Source organism: Chiroxiphia lanceolata, chromosome 3 (genome assembly GCF_009829145.1).
Source record: "Chiroxiphia lanceolata isolate bChiLan1 chromosome 3, bChiLan1.pri, whole genome shotgun sequence".
Taxonomy (NCBI): domain Eukaryota; kingdom Metazoa; phylum Chordata; class Aves; order Passeriformes; family Pipridae; genus Chiroxiphia; species Chiroxiphia lanceolata.
The window spans coordinates 43,417,236-43,439,878 of record NC_045639.1 but is presented as its reverse complement, the minus strand read 5'-3'; the positions used below and the strand labels follow the sequence as shown (position 1 = coordinate 43,439,878).

Sequence of the window (22,643 nt, the reverse complement as noted above, 5' to 3'; positions counted from 1 at the left end):
GTGACCTATTATATATTTACACTTACAGCTGTCTGTGTCAATTTTTTATAGCTGAGACATGCTATCCACCTTAGCTAACCAGGAACGTTTCCTATCTGCTTTTGGGACTGTCTAATTTCTAATAGTCATGTATTTATGACAGAAACTGAACATATAAACAGTCAGATTTGCCTGTTAAAAAACAAAGGTATAGATAGTGCTTCTGTGGATACACTCTTCTGTTGAAGACTAATCTTTTACAACTGTACCTCTTTAGCAAACAAGTATAGCCTCCTGTGTCTTTCTATCAAAGAGACCTCAGAAGAAAAACTTGGTGGTGATAAAAATTCTAAATATAATATTACAAGATGGTAACACTCTCCTCCTAGTTGCCATTAGAAAACCTGCTTTCAAGCATTTAATTTTGCCAAACTTGAAGTGTGTCAGCTGAAGTTTTCCATCCTCGAAACCACAAGCATTCAAGCATTTATGAGGAATCCAGGGGGGAATTTTCCTTTTTTTTTTTTTGTGAATTTCCATTTGAAAAGCTTTAGTGCCTGTGTGGAAGGGCAAATTCTCTCTATCCCCTGAGGGAAAAAGGGGTCAACAAATTCTTGGGCTGTGGAAGAGCTGCACATCTGCGAGGGCTGAACAGATGAAGGTCTCTATTCATCATGGATTGATAATGCTGTGGTCATGGCCAAAATGTTCCAAAGGGCTTTTCTGTCCAGGAAAAGTCCTTGATGAAAGTAAGCAGAAAGTACCCTACAGCTGAGTCTCACTTAAAGGAAAAAGAGATAATCCATTAGATTTGGTAGAAGAGCTCCTCCAGCAGAGATCAAACTAGCCCAGGAATAAGAGGGGTTTTGGGTATACATACTGGCTGACGCGGCACTGAGAGCAGTTAGTCCTAGAGGTAGGAGATCTAGAAAATGGAAGTCTTTCCCTTTTATTTCAGTCCCATGGAGATTGTGACAACCTCCATGTTTGAAGCAAGCAAGTTTTTCTACGTGTGTCCTCTGCCTTAAGCCTGAGAATGTTACTCTTCTGTTTAAAAAATGCGGTTCCTTAAAAAAAAAGTAATAATTACAGTTCACACCTCCTCAGCAGACGTTTCAACCTCTCTGAAGAGTCAGTCACTAGTAAGTTGCAACCCATGGCTTAGAAACACTTTACCTGCAAATACAGCTATGGACCATGCTGTTCTTCTGTATTTGAATACTGACTCTTGATGTGGAGTCCAAAGCACACAGATGAGAAAGTAAGACAACTGAAGGTTGAAAAAGACCATTCTGAGAATCCCTGTGGTGGAAATAAATATTTAAATCTTGCAGAAAATTTGTGAGTGTAGTGTACTAGTATGAAGCTGCAGCATAGAAGGTAATGTCTTGGTTAATCTGATTTTGAACTGAACAAGTATTAAAAAGTATTGAAGTGGGTTATTCCACATTTGCTTTGATCATACCAAACCTGATTCTGATATTCAGAGTCCTGCAGGGTATGATCTGGCTGCACTACACTCCTTTAGTTATTTATGAGACCATTGTGGATATGATACATACTGACAGTATATGATTTTGCTCAACAAAAAACTGCTAAAGCCTTTACCAAAGAGAGTTATAGAAACTAAACAACTTACAGAAATAACTTTATCTATTTATATTAAATATTTTATACATAAATTAGAGATGTCTATTAAATATAACATTTTTTCCAGTATTGAAAGTGATCTGGCCATACTGATTGATGTTAAAAGTGGGAGTGGTAATTTCAGTTTTTCCCTTTTTTTTAAAGAAAACTGATTAATAAATTCTCTTCTGGCAAATTTAACTGAAAAGGCAGCACAATTTTGTAAGCAAAAGAAAAAATCTGTGTCGTTTCACCAGTCAAATATATGCTCTCTGCTTTTACCTAGAGTCAACAAACATTGAGAATGTCTAGTTTTTTTTAAAAAAACCAGTTGTCTAAAAAAATCTTTTCTAAGATCGAGACAAATAAACTAGGAAAAATACCAGAAATTAATATTTTTCCCATTATTTTATTCTCATACTACTTTAACATTTCTGAAAATATTTAACATATATTTAAAAGACAGAAAAAGTTTCTTCTAAAGAGAAGATATTTGTCACATATTCCCTAATAAATTTACAGAATGTAGTGTAAATAGTAAGCCAGTAAAACTCTGCTTTCAAACAACAGCTATGCTGACTCCAGTAACCCCAAAGAAGTATAACAGAAGGACTCCCATGGCATTTCAGAAAGATATACAATCCTTCTTTCTTTCAAATTAATTTAAAAATTTTGTCACAGACAGATCTAGCTTTAAAAATGTAACACTTGTTATTTTGCTTGCATTTTCAGCCTAAAGTAGTCTCAGTCTAGCAAAGCACTACAGAATACACCTAACTATAAACATTCAGTAAGTCTTTTGAAAGCCACTTCTGAGGTGATTTGCTAGAATGAAGTCAGAATGAGTAGACTCCTTCTTTCCTTGATCTTCTGTACTTATTATTGCAATAAAGGTAACAGATTGTACAACAGAAGAACTTTGGGAACAGCTTGGGGAACTCGCAGAAAATGAAGTCAGAAGAAAATTGTAGTTTAGAGGGAACATTATGCCACTTGCTTATGGCCAATTAGCAGTCTTCTTTCTCTCAGCAAGTTGTTATTCTCGGAGTACCACGGCCAAAGCCCCACAGGTTGGCAAGTATCAGGGTAGAAACAACTGGAGTCTGCCATCCAAGGTGGCTGTGGTGAGCTGCAGTTCAAAAGAAAAGAACATATGGCTTTAATAAAGATCTTTCCAGTGAGAACAGTTTGCTTTAGAGTAACAAACCAAATGAAGATCATTAAGATATTTCTTTTATGTTAAGATGTCCAGGATTCATTTCCAAAAAAAGGAACAACTTAACCTATAGACTCTTCTCAACGAAGCTAATCTGAAAATTCCATTTTACTTAGATTTTTCTTTTCCAACTATTTTCAAATTTGTGTCAACATCCGCTAACACATCAACAGTCTGTAAAACTGAAGCATATGTTTAAACCACATAGAAAGTCAAACAGACTTCAATGTGTATGACTCAAGAAGAGAGTATGGAAGAAATAAGAAAGAGCTGGAATAAATGAAAATGGAAAATACTGTGAATTAAATCAAGCATACCAACAAATGCGGTTTTCTAATTTTTATTGGTGTTAAACGTAGAATAAGAATTTCCTTTGCAAGAAAGTATGTTGAAAAACTTCTATGAAGACGCAAGTCTCGAATACATGCATAAAGAGCCTTCAACTGCATTTAGCTTTCCTTTACCAGTCTCAGAAGATCTTAATTATAAAATAAGAGAAAATACTATTTTCTGCAATTACTTCTACCAACAAGCACTTAAAAACCTGCTGTATCTCAGAAAGGGATGATCTACAAACTGTACCACTTATTTTCCATGAAAATTTCAAGATGCTTAGTCCTTGCATATTAGAATTTACAGTTATTCATACCAGTGATAAAAGTCTGAATAGCAGGAATCAAATATGCATCTCATTCTCCAACCAGTTCATTTGGTTACCTTTGCACATCCTCATTTTTCTTGATTTGTTCTTTCTTTGATACTTTTAATAATTTGTTTTATTCCTTTGGATGAAGAGCCTCTGTGGTCAATAAGTTATCTTCTTGGGTTTGTATTCCCTCCTTCAACATCTCCAATGATCAATTCTTCTAATCTCTCATAACTCTTATCTCCCAAGACCATGACTGTTGTTCTCTTATTTTCTTCTTTCTCACTCTCATTTATGTAACATGAAAGTATAGACTACCAAAAACTGTCAGATTTAATTCCTCCAGCTCTATTTTTTACACCTATCTAAGACTATTACATATTCCCAAAGACTTCTAGTATCTCCTTATCTACCTCTGTAACTTATTATTGTGTCGTTGTTTAACCCCAGATGGCAACTGAGCACTGTGCAGCTGCTTATCCCCTCCCTCCACTCGCAGTGGGATGGGGGAGAGAATCAGAAAAGAACAAGTGAGAAAACCCATGGGTTGAGATAAAGACAGTTTAATGAGAAGGAAAAGGAAGAAAAGAAATAATGATAAAATGATTATAAGATACAAGTGATTCACAATGCTCACCACTCACTGACCAATGCCTAGCTAGTTCTCAAGTAGATGCACCAGGTCAGTTTTCCCCCGGTTTATATACTGAGCATGACATCTTATGGTATAGAATATCCCTTTGGACAGTTTGAGTCATCTGCTCTGGCTGTGTCCCCTCCCAGCCTTCTCACTGGCGGGGCATGAGCAGCTGAAAAATTCTTGACTTGGTATAAACACTACTTAGCAACAACTAAAACATCAGTGTGCTATCAACACTATTCTCATACTAAATCTGAAGCACATCAGCTACTAGGAAGAAAAATAATTCTATCACAGCTAAAACCAGGACATATTGTAAAGATGGCATATCTAAAAAATATCTAAATAATGTATAATTTCTAAATTTTTGTAGCCATTTATCTTGTGGAAGAAAAACAAAAACAGAAAATGCTTTTATTATTATTTCATGTTATCAAAAGAGAAATTATCTTACCTGAGAAATCAAGAGATGAATTCTATTCTATACTGAAGATTCATTATTACAGGAGATAATACAGAAACCTTGCTTAGCTTTCAATTTAAAACAAAATCATTTTAAACAAACTGAAGTTTTACAAGACCCAAGGAGGTCATCTTGTCCATCTTCACTCTCTAGGTGCAACCACTGGAAACATTAGAAGAGTTTAGCTATGGCTTTGTCTGGCTAAATATTGAAAATTTTCAAGAAAATTTCACAACTCATTCCAGTATTGCACTGCCCTTCCTTAATGTCCAACCTGAACCTCAAAAACTGCAATGTGTGGTCAATCCTCCGATCATATTCTCCGACAGTACTGAAACACGGCGTGGCTGCCACCTGCTAAATGTATTTGCTACACTGCTATTACATTCTTCCAGAGTCCTTCTGTTTTCACTAATCACAAAAAATTATCTTTCTACTCCATTTAACCACCTCCACAATTTTGGCAGCACCATATCAATTATTAGACAGTTGAAACAACACTCATAATCTAAAAAATTGCCTAATTATTAAAGAAATATTTCATAAAAAATAGAGTTTTCAATGGGCTTAATGAGTCATTAGCATTCTGAGTTCTTTAAATATTGGTGTGGATTTTTTTCCTTCTCTGACTCAGGTTCCCTTGAGTTACATCTAGATATTATATGGGTTAATGTAAACTAGCTCTGCTCCAGTCCAATGGATTGAAAGTCTGTTAGCACACTGAGTGCATCCCTGGAGTTCATTTTCTGGTTTGGTTTTATCAGAGACAAGCCCAAAATGCATTCTCACAAACCATACAGCAGTGAGAAGTGAAGTGGGATAAATAGGGACAACTTGTTGAATCACTTCAAAAGCACATTTCTGATCCAACTAAATTGCTAATACACGGTCACAGGAAGCCCAGTTTAGCCTTCAGATTTTAGAATAGATTTCTATGCCTGATTGCTGAAAAAGCATTTTCAATTATCTAAGTGGCGTACTTCATAGAATTATAGAATCTCTTGAGCTGCAAGGGGCTCACAAGGATCACTGAAGTCCAAGTCCTGATCCTGCACAGGACCATCCCCAAGAATAACACCATGTGCCTGAGAGCCTTGTGCAAACACTTCTTGAACTCTGTCAGGCTTGATGCTGTGACCAGTTCCCTGGGGACCCTGTTCCAGTGGCCAAACACCCTCTGGGTGAAGAATCTTTCTCTAATATCCAACCTAAACCTCCCCTGACACAACTTCAGGTCATTCCCTTGGGTCCTGTCACTGGTCACCACAGAGAAGAGATCAGTGCTTGCCCCTTCTCTTCCGCTGGTGAAGAAGCTGTAGAGGGCTATGAGATCTCCCCTAAGTCTTCCCTTCTCCTCTTTCAGAAGTGACTGAAGATAAATGTGGAATACCCATAACAACAGTTTACAGTCTGTTAAATTTCAGGCAATATAGAAATTTTAAGTAGTAGTATGATAGTAATAGGATAACAGTATAAAGTTGATTGCAACCTTTATTAATATAGATAAAAAGAGCTACTAAAAATCTAACCTGTAGGACCCCTGAAATTCCTGATTTATTACACTTAAGAGCTATTAAAATTGATGAATGAAGGATGTTCTGAGCTATATTTAGAATTTATAGAAATCTCAGTAAGATTTTAAAGAAAAGAGTAGTTTAACTTATGCCAGTATTACATTTCCCAATAATGCAAGCATGTTACTTCATTCAAACCCCTCAGCTCCCAAACATGATACTCCAAAACTGTTTTACACTATATTTGAAATCTCAGTAGGAGTTAACTCAATATACTACTTAAAAAAAAAACCCACACAAAACCAAACAAAAACCCAAACAACAAAAACAAAACAACCAACCAAAAAAAAAAACCAAAAAAAAACACAAGCAAAAAACCCAAACTAATTGTGTGAAAGAGTAGACTATTTTTTTATGTCTATGTATACATGAGGGAAGAAAAGACTTTCAAGTAGGGCAGAGAAGATTGAAATTTTGTGCATTTTAGAGCTTTTTACAGAAAATTCAAGGTTTAGAAAGCACCTCAGACACGTGGTGCCAGAATGGGGAGGAGAAAAAGTTCTTGAACACAGTTCTCCTTTACATGGGCTGCACAAGATACAAAAGTTTACCACAATATAAAAGTTTAACACAGTAAAGTTAAAACAGTGCCATGCAGTGTTGGAAGGCTGTCAGTTAACAAACAGAATGAATTTCAAGACATTGTCTACTACATTCCCTTTTATACTAACACAGTATATATATATATATTTTTTTTTTATCTTTGGTGGGTGGGAAATACATTTCTGTAGTGATGCCACACTAAAAAAAAACCCAAAAGCATGCTATAAATTAGAGACCTCAAAATTTTAAGCCACAAACATGAACAGTTGGATTTGTACAGAAATGCAGATGACCAATATTTTGTTTTAATATTTCACAAAACACGTGTATATCTATGAATACAGAGCAGGCTTCAAGACGTACTCTACTTCAGAAAATAACAAGAATCAAAGCAATTTCAGCTAATTTCACATTAGAGGTACATAATATGATTTTGCTTTCTTTTAGTTAGTATAAATATGCATAATATTCAAGTAGAGATACAAATTTTGAAAAAGTCTTCTAGCTGCACAGCAAAAAGTATCATCTTGACAAAAGTCCAGTATCTCAGCAGAAGAGATGGGAATATAAATTTTAGGAGTTTAGTATTTTCAGCTTTCATTATTCAAACTATTGTATGAAAATAAGAGGCCACAAGTAGAACCAATGCTCTTGAATCTTGCATTGGTTTCACAACTAGCAACAATCAAGAGCAACAGTAAAAGGAGACATTGTGGAACTGGCTTTTATTATATTTTTCCTTTTCAGAAAGTGGTGCCTAAGGCAATGCTTTTATTTGGAGCAGAAGAATAGATAAACTGGAGCAAAGAGCTGGAGCTATGGTCTGTCTTGGTATCTTCTCCAAAAGTGCTATAAACAAATACTTACGAAAGAGTGAGATAGCTTTTCTTAGGGAGTCTAACCTAGTGCTAGGTTAATGGTTGTACTCCATGAACTTAAGGGTCTTTTCCAAACAAAATGGCTCTATGGTTCTATGACTTCCTGAGACAAATACATTTTCTCATATTTGCTGATGTAGTCAAGGGTTGACTCTGGTGACCACCCTCAGCATGAAAGTCATTCCTAGCATCTAAAATCTGATCTCTTCATATATCCTGATATGGAAGGCTAATGGACCTTCCTGCCCTCACTGATCTATCATAACACAGACAGTGTTGCCATCCTGGCCTTGTTATTAGGGTATAAATTCACTGCTGTATTCTTCCTATACAGGACTGGAATTTCAGTCTCTACAGGACTCATTACTTGTTGAGGTTTATTAATTTGCCTCTCTTCTATGCTGTCATTAACATAAAGCATATCTCTGCTGCTGGCAAGGTGTGGTCTGTGTTCCCTGTACACTTTGCAATCATGTACTGGAGTGCCTCACTGATTACCCTTCTTCCATCAAATTTGTGATAAGCCTAACAGATCATTCAGGCTGCTTTTGCCCAGTGCTGACCACTCTGTTTTCCCATTTTATTTCTTATTATTTGTGCAAATGTATCACTAGTTTTTTTTTTGGAAGCCTTTTTCTACCTGACTATTTTTAGCCTCTGGCATACCTGTGATGCTACAGAAATTCTGTATCTTGATCTTTCACAGAAGTGTCATCCCAAACTCGACCTTCGGTTTTAAAACCTTAGTTCCATTATGACTCAGATTAATGTTTTCTGGATATATGTTCCTGGAATGTCCTGGTGAGTTTCCCTAATGTATCATATTTTTAAATGCATTACCACTTCAGCACCTGCATCTCTTTGTTGTCAGACTTTAGCAAATATTATTTATGTGCTCAATAAAAACAAAATTCTCATCTGTATTTAACATGACATTTTTATAGGCAAGTAAAACTAGTAACTCCCAGTAAGTCTTTTGATGTGTTAAAATTACTTGACCAAAATATAATATATCAAACAATCTTAAATCCATCTTAATGCTTCTATACTAATATTCAGAAATCTTTTTCACTTACATATGATGTTGATGAAGAAAACCTGATGGAATAAGCCACCTCATATAACTGCAAACTCCTATAATGGATCTGATTTGTTTGACTTAGCCTTCTCAAACATTGGTAGAAATCTGTGTAAGTATATAATAATCTTCAAGCAGCAAGATGATAAAAAAACCCACAAATTAAAGACCCTAATCTAAAAGAATATAATCTACTTCATATTCTTCTGCCACTAGAGCTAATGAAGAAACAAATACATGAGAGAAGGTAGCTATATCTTTATGCCACTCCTGAAAGACACATCAACCCCATAGTAATGCAAATGCATTGAGTATAAATGTGATGCAGGACAGGGTTTTAGGGAAAGCTCTGTACATTTTCCAGCTTTAAGATACAAGCCAATGCTTGTTAAGTCCAACAAATTTTGTTTTAAGTTTCCTCTAACTTCAAGGGGCTTTAAATAGTATCTTAAAACTGGAACAACACACTAATTCAGTTACTCTTTACAACTCACAGCAACCCAAAGAATCTCTTTTCACTTCTTGCTGCTATACTATTAATGACAACACAAACAGACCCCCAAATGCTGTTTTTCTTTTAACAGTCCATATTAAATATTTCCATTCCAGAAAGCATGCCAGTTTGGCAGTAGACTCTCATGTGTGAAGAACACTAGGACAAAGTGCTATTTGACAGGAGAACTACTGGAAAAGTGTCTCAAAATTTATACCATGAACCTAAATAAATTATTTTCTCCTTTCTTTAGTGTGAGCTTTGCTTACCACATATGTTGTCTTTCTCCAAACTTTTTAATTTTTAATGACATCATTATATTAGCTTGGGCTTTACATCATCATACCTGTTTTTATGTCAAAAACTATTATTAATTTTGTTGTTGATTTCACTACAAGCAGAAAGATGAAGAGTAAAAGAATAGTCACTTTAAAACCTCCAGACACCTTTGCAGTAAAAAGTGAACTTGGGAAAGGACTCAATAAACACAGTTGCGTTCTTTTACCAATCTTACCTTAATTAGAGGTATCATGCTAATCACCTGATGCTATTTCAATTTTATTTCTGTCACAAATAAAATAATTTCTATTCCTATGCCTCATTACAACTGTTAATTCTTCTTTCAATTTTTTCTTTCAATTACATCATCAATAAGAAATTAAGAACATATCATGAACATTTCCTCTTCTATTATAACCTTGCTTTACTGCCCTATTGGTAAAATCATGCCATACATTAACAATGCATGTTTATATGGGCATTTATGCATGAGTTTATATCCTTACATACACAGACTTTATGTTTACTTTCTTCAAACTTTAAAAGTTGTTTTATGTACTGACTGTGTTTCAGATAAAGAATACCTCAGAGCCTTTCTTACTGAACCCACAAAGGTTCAGGAAGCTGCATTTAAATAAGAGTGCTATGTTAGTATTACCATGTCTTTATAAATACACAGCAATTAACATATACAAACACACAACACAATTTAAATACAGCTGGCTTGCCTCGGGATATTACACTGAAGAAATCTAAAATGTCTTACTTTGCTGGTTCATGTACATAAAAATAGTATAAGGAATAAACTTATCCATTGTTAGAGTAACTCAACCTAAACCTATACAATTGGTTCTACATTTACAGTATTTAAACAGCCTGTAAGATGTTTATCCCCACATTTGGGATTCCCTTGGAGAGTTCATACTCAGAGTCAGTGTTTCTTTGCTTTCTGACAAAAAAGCTGAAGAATTTCCATATTCCTGCATGAAGCCCTGCTCCCACTGGGGTTGAGAGGAAAGTCACCAGCAACTACAAAGAGCTGGAAATAACCTCTAGGCGTTTGTGGTTTATACCACCAACAATGATTACCACTTCTGCTTTAGGTATTCATATTGACTGCTACGTCTGTTTTGTAGTCACAAAGAGACTCACAGAACTTAAAAATCCTGAGGAGATTGAGATGTGGAATAGGAATGCTACAAAAATATTTTCAATTGTGAGAACAATGAAGTCTTAGGAACAGATTCTCTTTGCTGACCAGATTTAAACTGGATAATTCTACTGGCTTACATGTTTTAACTTCACTTTTCCATTGTTTTGACTGATATATTTGTCAGTTACATCTCAGTTGCAAATGGTCCTTCTACCACAAAATTTGACCATGCAACTAATTCTTTAAATGATGTAGTGGGTTGACCCTGGCCAGATGCTAGGTACCCACTAAAGCCACTCTCTTGCTCTCCCTCTGCAGCTGGACAGAGGAGAGAAACAAACCAGTTAAGGATTCATGAGTGGAGAGAAAACCTGGGAGAGGTCACTTACTGATCTCCTTCACAGGCAAAACAAGACTCAAAGTGGGGATAGTACTTAAATTTATTACTAACAGGATAAGAGCAAAGGAGTGAGAAATAAAATAATCTTAAAAGCACCTTCCTACCACCCCTCCTTCCTTCCATGTTTTCCTCCTCCCTCCCAGTGGTGCAGGGGGATAGGGAATGGGAGTTATTGTCAGTTGTTGCTTCTGCTGCTGCTGCTCAGGGAGAGGAGTCCTTCCCCTGTTCTCGTGGGGTCCCTCTCACGGGAGACAGTTCTTGATGGACCTCTCCAGCATGAGTCCATCCCTCGGGTAACAGTTCTTCACAAACTGCTGTCCTGTGGGTCACTCCTCCATGGGGTGCAGTCCTTCAGGAATGAGCTGTACCGACATGGGTCCCCCACAGTGGCCGCAAGTCCTACCCAGGAAAAACCTGCTCCAGCGTGGGCTCCCCTCTCCATGGGCTGCAGGTCTCCGGCAGGACCCTGCTCCATCTTGGGCCTCCCACAGGGTCACAACCTCCTTCATGCATCTACCTGTTCCAGTATGGGTTCCTCCATGGTCTGCAGGTGGGTCTCTGCACCCCGATGGTCCTCCATGGGCTGCAGTGGCACAGCTGCTCCACCGTGGTCTGTACCACGGGCTGTAGGGGCCTCAGCTCTGGTGCCTGGAGCACCTCCTACCCCTCCTTCTGCACTGACCTTGGTGTCTACTTTGTTGTTCATATGTTCTCACTCCACTCTTCCTTGGTTGGAATTCTTTCTGTGCAACAACCTTCTGTTCTTAAATATGTTATCACAGAGGCATTACTATCACTCCTGATTGGCTTGGTCTTGGCCAGTGGCAGGAAGCCCATCCTGGAGCCGGCTGGCATTGGCTCCATCAGACATGGGAAGCTTCTAGCAGCTTCTAACAGAAGCCATCCGTGTAGCTGTCCCTTCATTACCAAAACCTAGCCACAGAAACCCACTACAGCTCTCCATAAAACAGCACAAGGAAAGGTACGCACCTCAGAATGGAATCCATAAGAGCAGCATGCTGAGTAGGGAGATATTTGCCAACACATCCAACAAAGAAATGATGAAATCAGAGATATGCCTTCCATCCTTTCCCAGGATTTGGCTCCTTACCATGAACTAGGCAGTGGGAAGCTACCTCCACTCAGGATTCACAGTCTGGAACACTTTCCTTAAAATGGTTGTTTATGGCCTGCATTGCTCTAACTATTGGCTGACTACTGCAATTCACAAGGGATTTTTTTTTTAGTTTCTGAATATTTTATTCAATGTTCACTTCAGAGATACAGAGATATAGAGATATAGATATATAAAGGTACTCCAAACAGCAAACTCTTTTAGACAAGGATCTCCACAATTTTGGGTACTATCAAAGAACTGATACCACGTAAGAGAAACTCATGCTAGGAAGGGAAACTCCACTATGTGTTATGGCATGTGGCTGCAGTTATGGGCAGGAGTTGGCAGAGTCATTCATCTCCAGATGAACTAAATAATAACCTGCACTGACATTTCCCCACAAAGTGAGTATAGGACATGGATGAAAAGAATACTCTAGCTGAAGAAACATTGATCTGTTTCATGTATCATCAAGATCCATTCTGCAATTAAAAGTTTTTCTGTCCCTCCTCTTCCAATTAGAAGTTGTTCCAGGTCCCTACTCATTTGATTATTAGGCAGGAAAATAGAAAAGAGGTTTTCAGTTTTTCCATGATTGCAGTTTCTAAGGAATACTTTTTGAAAGTTTCATGGATGGAATAAGGATTCTACTAAGAATTCCACATTCTACAATATTTCACTATTTCATGATTTCAGGCAATTCTCCCTTCCATATAGTTCCGTAGCTCAAGTTCTGTACAGCAGACACAAATCTGCACAGATCAGAGGACAGTTGCTTATCTGGTTGCTCATTTTTTCAGCCACATATCCAGACATATCTCTCACCTATTCCACTTTAAGTGTGGGGCACTGTAATAAAGCAGTTGTCATAATTACAGCATATTGAAGGCCATCTTGGAGCAGTCAGGTTACTGTCAGTTTGCCCAGAGAGATTGTGGAGTCTCCATTCTTGAAGATATTCAAAAGCTGACTGGACATGCGCCTGACCAACCTGCTGAGCAGGTCCTGCTTGAGCAAGGGTGTTGGACTGGATGACCTCCACCAATCTCTTCCAACCTCAACCATTCTGTAATTCTGTGATACTAGATTGGTGAAGCAGGGATCTGAAGATACTGCATGATGAACAACAACAAAGAGTGCAATGCAGTACAGTATGGTATTTGCCTCAATCATTATTATGCAAGAAAGAAGGTGCCAAGATTAGTCAAACTTTGGTAGAATTAAGTGAAATCCATTTAATTGGTGGCATTTTTAATACATTTTTAATGTAGAAAACACTTTTACTATATTCTTACAATAGCAATTTTTGAAAGTCTGCAAAATACACTTGGAACTCACATGGCTGGACAAATGATCAGGAATGTTTTCCAGATCATTTGCTTTAATGATGGGTTTGAAACAACTTAAATGTAATCTCAGACATTCTTCAAAAGCCTGCCACAATCTCTGAGGCTACTAATGTTTGCATGACATCATTGTCATTACAATCCTGTGTCTTCACTCAGTAACTAAAAAAACTGAGGGAAACATGAAAAAGTGTTTTACTAGGGTCCTACTCAGGTGTATAATTTCAAATTCCGCTTCAAAATCTGGACATTAGCTCACAGCAAAATACACTAAAAAACCAAAATTCTTTCATGCAAACCTAGCCACACAAGCATAGTTAGGCAGTCTCTTTCAAAGTAGTAGTTTTATACCCCTAATTATCCTTGAACCACCAGAGAAATGGATTTTCTTTCCTAAAACTGAAGTTCGTATCAGAATTTAACAGGTCCACGTTTCTTCTTTTATTAGTTCACATTCACATTTACTTAGAGTATAATGCTTTTTTTTCCCCAAAAGCGAAATATTCTCATGCAATTTCCGTATTTAAAATAGTCAATTCACCATGTATCACAAAAGACAGACAACTATCCAAAGAGTAAACCTTCTGTATGAAGGTACTTCTATTACTTCTTGCATTCAACATTCTCAAATCAAAAAGTAAGAGTAAAAGGAAATTTTCAACGTTTCATCTTGAGTAGTGTCATTTCTATCCCCATATGGTATTTACAAAATTTCTCCAAGCAGCATAAATTCTGTACAAAAGCTTTAAGAAAGAGCAACATTTTTTTTCCAAGTAGTGTTAAGTGCTGACCACATATGCAAAAAGCAGCATTCTGAAGTCATTTGTGCCTGGCAGATCTAGACCCAATAGGAAATAACTGCAAATGGATGTATTTCTTCAGGGTACCTAAATATACAGTTCAAATGATCACAATAATTTAAAAGATCTTAAAATATAAAAAGACCTCTTATTCATAGAAAATGTCTCAGACTGGTTGTTTAAAAGAAAGGGGTATAAAAGCAGACAGATCATAAAAAAATTTAGCAATTGCCACTAAATTGTGCTGCATTTTAGTTTAATTCTGGGTTAACAATTTAAATAAAGAAAATAAACAATTATTAGTTACTGATCTTCTTATATGCTTATACCAAAAAAATTACTGAGATATAGTAAGTCTGTTTAAATATATATTGTTTTTCTAAAAATACAATAAATGTAATTTTTAAAATACATTAAATTAATGGAAATGTTAAGAAAAACCTCAGTTCTGCTCTGCTCTACAAAATGCAGTATGATCTTTTTATGTGAGTTAAATTTTCTAAAGCCTCTCTATATTTACTAATGACTTTTAGGCAGACTAATACCCATATATTTTGAAATTTATTAAAGTTAATGTACAGAGATTAAATAAAAATAATTTCAGATGTCTGTGGATCTGGCCTAAAATGGTTGAAAACAAGGAAATTTATATTTACATCTTCCATAATATCTGTATGTAACAAAGTTTAACCTGAAATTAAAATATAACCTTATACATGAACTGCAGAATTGTACCTTCCTGATCAAGGTAATGGAAATGTGATTTCATAAAAAATCATTGCACTAGTACTATATTATCATTTTCCCAAAGAATGAAACAGGTTCCACTGTGTCAAAAATACATCTGGAAGCAACTGCTGAAAGTAATTCTTAAGATGAACCTTGAAGAGAAGGAGAAGCCAAGAGCGTTTTCCATATATAATGAAGTACAGTTGTTGGCAGTCAAAAACCATAAAACATAGTGAGATGTCACCACAAGAAAAAAGTACCTTCCCACTACTTTGTGACACATCACCACAGCCTGTATGTGAAAGAGTCCAGGTGACCCATTAGTAGCAATGTGTGTCTCTGTAGTCTCCCCAGGCTATGCTCTGAGAGTCATGGGCTATTGTCACTTGGAATCTAACACACTAAAAAGTATGGATGAGCCCTAAATCCCAGTGCTTTCCTACCTTAAAAATGGAATACTCTCTTGTCAAAAAATGAAAGACGATTTTTTTACAGTGCAGACAGCTAAAAGGCTACAAGACTCCATGGCAGGATCAGCTGTACAGCATGAATTTTCCATTCAGGATCACCTCAGTATGTATAATCATCTTGAGGAGAACAACATCACTAATTGCACTTTTGTCATTCAACAGACTATTATTTTAAATTTTTTCAAATAGTCTTATATTTTGAGATTATAATTGTTGACACTAGTCAACTGAGATGCAAATTTTCAATGGCAAACTATGGTACAACTGTGGACACATAAATGTACATCACTCTTTTTAAGTGGAATTTCTCAAAGAGCACATATGCCATTTATCTGAAGTCAACAAAGGCTGCCTCTGGCTTTTCTGGTAGAGAATAGCAAGTACCCATTACCTGTAAAACTCTAGACTGTTAGATGAAAACTCAGACTAATGATTCACAATTAATTTGAAAATTAAGCCCACCAGGATGGGCTGATTCATGGTGTTTACAGGCATTTTCTACATGTCATAGGCACATCTTTCTCTTGTACTGCCTCGGTGAAAAAACTTTCCAAGATGATGCATTTTCTGGGACCATACATAGGTCTTTTCCTGAACAGTGTCAAAAAGCACTTCCATTCTCAAGCACAACTCTCATGAAACCCTCCCACCACCAGCTCATGAGTGTCTTCAGGGCTGAGCTAAACTAGTCAGATTAGGAAATAGGTCTAAATACCTGTTTTAATACCACTGTGTGTACCCATGCGCATTTTGGTTCTCATCAGGAAAATCAAGTCTTCCTGGCCAAGTGCAAAAACCAGTTTCTTAGTGCCTTATCCACTTTGAAAATAGGAATAAGAAGATTTTCCCACCACCTAGAGCTAAAGTGAAAGTAGGCAGAATGAAAGAACTGGTATACCACCCAAGATCTCAGAAGCAAGAAATAGGGAGAATTTGCATGTGTTATATAGGTAAGATATTTTTAGAAGTATTGTTTTCTTGACCTTATAAATATATTCCAAGTAACACAATATGAAAAAAGATAGGTAGTCCTGTTTTGATAAAATTTAATTTTAAAAAGAAATTTTTAAGATTACTGAAATCTTGTGCAGATTCACCTTTAAATATTTGAAATGCATATTCTAAATCTTAATAGTACTTAAATATAAATGTCCTTTCAGTAGTTTCCTATTCCTGTGCAAAATATTCTATGAGGGTGTACATATTTTTTTCTTTGTAACCTTCCACTTTAACAAAGCGTAGGTCATCACATCTGGAATACTCTTCACTTCTCCACCCACAAAAGCTAGCAGGAATAGAAGAACAACATGAACTGATTTTGCTTTTCACTTTACATTTAACTTTGTTAAATTAGAAAGTTTAATCTTTCTGGTAAGCTGAAATAAACTTATCAAAGGTGTAATTTCAAAATTCGTTGCCGTTGCGATTCGACTATGCAACAGCAGGCTCCAAATGTGGAACTACTCCTTTCATGAGATGAAGATTACTGATAAACAAGTTATTTAATGTTTCTTACTGCCATTTGGGAAATAAGGACTGTATCTAAGGTGCCTACAAGTGATAAACTTTGCTGTTCATCAGTTCCTCATTAACCTGATATCTTTTGGACAGTACATATAATATAAATATGTCACAGAGGAAAGCTGAAATGAAAATATCTTTGTGCAAAAATGCAAAATAATTTATTTTTTAAATCATGTTTTAATTTATTTTCTATCATATCATTGTCAAGTATCTAGATTCCTATATATATTTTTGACTATAACCATATAAAATATGAAAGGACCTAAATATGCACCCTGATAAATATTCCTTCTAACTAGCAACACAGTGAACACACAATTTCAATAATATTCTAATTTTCAGAGCACTGAATATTGACCAATTTTTGTTAACTTTTCAAAATTGTAAATATGGAGAAATATTCTCCAGGAAAAAATGCAACACCAAATTGCAATTTGGAGCAAAATCAATTACTAAAATAATATACACTCACAAAATACTCAGAACACTGAAGACTAACCAGAGTTAGTTTCCTGGAACTTCTTAGCTCACAAAAGAAAAACAGTAGAGAAATTAGATTAATAGCTTTCTTATAATGTGTTTTTCCTAAGTGTATGATTTGTACAGCCAAATGAGAAGTTTAAATGTAGCATGTCAAGTAACAAGTTCATTCTGTGCACTGTACCTCAAATATACATATAAAAACATTTGCATTAAGTAATTGGGGGGGGGGGGAGGATTGGTTAGACTGAATACATTATGTTTAAACCCAAGCTTTAAAACAACTGTAAGTCTTATAAGGAGAAGTCTTCCATTTATATCATCACAGAAACAAAAACAAAGAACTTTCAAGGCATGAAATTTAGGGCATGTCTGTACTGTGAAATAGACCATGGTGTGGTTATCCTTGAGTCAACAGGGAATCAAGGCAGTATGTCTAAAAGGTTTAGCACAGTGCTATGCAGTCTTACTTGTGTGAGCTCATTGTCTGTGGCTACAGGCAATGTAACCACATTAGTTTGGTGTGACCTTCCAGAGATTTAGTAAGGATGGCAAGAGTCATCAGCTCATCTACAGTGCTGGAATAAAACAGTTTAACTGTCCCAGACCACAAACTGGCTTGTCAGAACTCCACTGATGAGTTTAAGTCTGGTGTGACTACAATAAGGCTGGATCCCTCATGCACACCTACATAAATATCACAGAACCACGGAACCACAGCACGGGTAAGGTTTGAAGGGACTACTGTGGGTCACGTGGTCCAACCTCCCTTCTCAAGCAGGGTCATCCTAGAGCATATGGCACAGGATTGTGTACAGACAGTTCTGGAATATTTCAGAGAGGGAGACTCCACAACCTCACAGTCACCTGCACAGTAAAGAAGTTCTTTCTTATATTCACGTGGAACTTCCTGTGCATAAGTTTCTGCCTGCTGCCTCTTGTCCTATTGATTGGCACCACTGAGAAGAGCCTGATTCCAGTCTCTTGACACCCTCCCTTCAGATACCTACAGATATTGGTGATGTCCCCTCTCAGTCATCTCTTCTCGAGACTGAACAGGCCCAGCTCCCTCAGCCTGTCCTTGTAAGAGACATGCTCCAGTCCCTTAATTATCTTTGAAGCCCTCCATTGGAACTGCTCCAGGAGCTCCATGTCTCTTGTACTGAGGACCTCAGAACTGGACACAGCACTCCAGATGTGGCTTCACCAGGGCTAAGTAGAGGGGCAGGATCACTTCTCTTGACCTGTTGGCAATGCTTTTCCTAATGCACCCCAGGATACCATTGGCATTCTTGGCCACAAGAAAACACTACTGGCTCATGGACAGCTTGTTGTCCACCAGGACCCCCAGGGCTTTCTCCACAGAGCTGCTTTCCAGCAGATCAGCCCCAAGCCTTTACTGATGCATGGGGTTATTTCTCCCCAGGTGAAGGATCCTGCATTTGCTTTTGTTGAAGTTCAGATGGTTTCTCTGTGCCCATCTCTCCAACCTGATGAGGTCCCTCTGAAGGGCTGCACAGCTTTCTGGGGTATTGGTCACTCCTCTCAGCTTTGTGCCACATCAAACTTGCTGAGGAGGCATCTGCCTCTTCATCCAAGTCATTGATGGATGGGTTAAACAATACTGGGCCCAGTACCAAACTTGAAGGTCACCACTAGTGACAGACCTTCAACAAGAGACTGTGGCACTGATTACGACCCCCTGGCATCTTCTGTTCAGCCAGATCTCAATCTGCCGCACTGTCCACTCATCCAGTCCCCACTTCCTGAGTCTACCTGTGAGGATATTGTGAGATACAGTGTCAAAAGCCTTGCCGAAGTCGAGGTAGACAATATCCACTGCTCTCCCCTCATTCATCCAGGCATTTGTTTCATCACAGAAGACCATGAGGTTGGTCAAGCATGATTTACCTTTTGTGAATCCATGCTAACTACTCCTGATCATATTCTTGTTGTCTATATGGAGAGAGACGGCCTCCAGAAAAAGGCATTTCATCACCTTTCCAAGAATTGAGGTGAGGTTGCCTGGACAGTAGTTCACTGGGTCATCCTTCTTGCCCTTTTTGAAGATGGTGACATTCGCTTTCTTCCAGTCGTCAGGCACCTCTCCTGATTGTCACATCTCAAACATGGTCATGAGCAGCCAGCCTTGCTCATGGTGTCTGCAGCTCTCTCAGCACTCATGAACGCATTCAGTTAGGGCCCATGGACTTAGCTGCACGTTAAGTTTGCCTAGGTGTTCTCTAACCCAATCCTCCTTGATGAAGGAAAAGTCTTCCTTCCAGCATTCCTTTACCCTGGACTCCTGGGTCGAGAGGGGTGGGGCTGGGGTGCCTCTGCTCTAGTATTGAGGATAAAGGGAAGCCATGTCCACTGCACTACATATTTTCAGGTTCCCTTACATTATTAATTATGCACCAAGTAAATTTGCTTTAACCCTCAGAGTTATACAATATTCCTTGGAACAGATTTATAAAGTTTGTCTGGAAGATTCATTCCAATCCATTAAACAAGTCTGTCATCAAAGCTCAAGACTGCACTGGTAAGCAGAGCAGGTCCTGAAGTCACGACTTATCTCTACCATGCATGGGAAGCAATTTTCTTGGAAACATGCTGTCTTGCTTTCGTCTGTATTTGCTAAAGGAAAAGTAGAAAAAAAACAACGTGTATTAGAGCCTCAGATAATGACAAAAGATAGATCCAACAGGGAACACTAAACTGGTTCTGGAGCAGAAAAGTTGTCATCTTCCTACAGGAGGTCCTGTTAGCAGAAGATCTAGCAATATAGGAAAAACATCAAAAGATCAATTATGCGACTTCTAGGAGAAGATAGAGAAGTCAACAGTGAAAGAAAAATTACAAAATTAAAATGTCCACTCAAGTAACATAAACCAAAACCCAGTAACTAATATAGAACATGAACATGCTGAATAAAACTAAAGCACTACATCAGAAGAACTTTAACTCTGTGGAATAGTTAAGAAGAGAGGTAGTACATTCTCTAAGAGCTTCAAACAGTAAATAACGAAAAATTAGCAACATGTCCCAAGGTATTTCAGAGGCTATAAAAGCCTGGGATCTTGTTACTGCTGAGGTTTGTGGGTCAGTTTTTAATTTTATCCTTATACATCTAAGTCCATCAAGTTAATCAGCAGACACAGAGATGTGCATGAAAACTTAGGGAAATCAGTTGCACCCACCTGTGTGAAATACTTACACAGAAAATAATTACAAAAATCTTTCTTCAGATTTTCAAGATCTAAATTTTCTTGAATAAGTTCTGAAAAAAAACCCTTTCCGCAACAAGCTGTGTTAGTTTCTGTATTTGGGTTCCTCATTTATTATGTTATATAGCATCATGACTGTGGCTGTAGGTACTACTCCAGTAGACTTAGCTACTCTTTGTTATTTCATGACAGCCTCCAGACAGGATACTGCTCCAAATGAAACAGAGGGCCGTTTCCACTAATGCCAATCAGAGAAAGGTCTATAGTTTCAATCCTGTACTTTGAGCACACAAACACAAAACAACTCTTGATTGTATTTTGAAATCACTGTCAAACTAAGTACAACTACAATGACAAACCTTTAAACAAAGTTCCCTATTTAGAAAGAGATCCTGTCCCCAAATATCAAGATTTTTCACCATGCTGTATAATGTCCTATTTAGGCTAATCAAACATCAAGTTCTTGGCCTAAAAAGCAGACTCCACAGCCAAATAAAATATCCACTGTGGATCTGTCTATAAACACTTGATGAAAAATTGTCAAACTCAGAGTTTTCAATCCTGTGAGTATATTGTATATCATAAAGGATTGAAATTCCTTGTATAATTAATTAAGCTATTTTCCAGTTTTTCTATAATTTTAACAGGTATTGGAAAGTGGCTCTGGTATAAATTAATAATATGCTATATCTTTTAAAAATAAAATACTTACTAAAACAATTTCCTTCCCAGAACACTGAGATTTAAAAATATATTTTTTAAAGTTATAAGTCTGGAAAACTGGATCTACTCAGAAAAGTATGTGTGACACTACAACTACAGTCCATCCTCATGTTCAGTGATCCAGAAAATCCTCTTCATATTACATGCAAACAATAACAAGATAATCGACTGCTGCATAGCACAAATCTTCTCCCATATGGCTGTCAGAGCAAACTATTTGTTTAATTGTTGTTTATTATTATTCTTGTTGATGATGTTAATAACAATATAAATAATATTAATAATGTAATAATAATATAATTATTTCTTATTCTTGGTGAAGTGTATTACATTTCTAATGTCACTGTCTTGCAAGTACAAGGCATATCCCTTTTTTATTCACTTCATTTTTTCTTTTTAGTATTTTTTCATTATTCTTTCTTGTTTTGAGAACTTTTTACCTTATACAAATAAATGTCAGTTCTATCCTTTAGTGCAACTTTGAAGCTTTGCACTAAAATGGTGTGAAAAAACAGTTATTCTTTTTTTCTTTCTTTCCTTCTGGATTCTGTTCTACTTCTGTTTCTCTTTTATTATGCTTGGGGGGTTTAATTGTATACAATTATTTTACATAATGTTTTAGTATTCTCATGTGATAAATTGATAATACTTCTTTTGAAGATTAAATTTTACTCAAATCACTGTCAAATATATTCCAATATAGTCCAAAGAACAAACTTGTGATCTAGATATATTTTTTTTCTGTAGTTTTTCCTGAGTAAGACTTCTCCTTTAAGCCATACACAGATAAGAAACAGGGGTAAATCTTATTACATTTTTTCCCAGTAGATGTATTTCCTTCAGGAACAAATGAATTTGCAAATGGAAACAAATAATCTTTTCTTCATTTTTTGAAGTGCCAGTACAAAGTCAAGAACATTAAACTGTCAAGGTCTGAAAGGCATGCACAGTGCTAATGCCTTACCTTTTAAAGCTACTTTTTGAATAAACATAAGCAATCAGAATAATAATATGTTCCATATAAATGTAAGGTAGGATGGTGTAATTAGCCTTCTAAGAATCTAGTATTTCAATTCATATGGGAGAATATAAAGTTTAACTATTTTGGCATGTAAATATCTAAACATTAATGCTATAAGCTAACACGAGTAAAAATTGTATCCATAAAGCAAATCTTTTCCCTTGGTTGTTTTTACAGTTGAAAACGTCAGAACTTAAAGGTGTTGTGAGACTGATGGATCACTTTGAAAGAGCAT

General features: G+C 36.7%; 1 protein-coding gene across 3 annotated transcripts in view; it reads right to left on the bottom strand.

Moving 5' to 3' along the window:
* Positions 1-2,672: 2,672 nt before the first annotated feature.
* Positions 2,673-22,643, bottom strand: part of WDR27 (WD repeat domain 27) — a 100,415-nt gene continuing 80,444 nt past the window's right edge. For all 3 annotated transcript variants that reach the window (XM_032683846.1, XM_032683848.1, XM_032683847.1), the window contains one exon: positions 2,673-2,737. In XM_032683846.1, the coding sequence (XP_032539737.1) occupies positions 2,690-2,737 (48 nt within the window). In that variant the 3' untranslated portion in view covers positions 2,673-2,689. The remainder of the gene's footprint in view (positions 2,738-22,643) is intronic.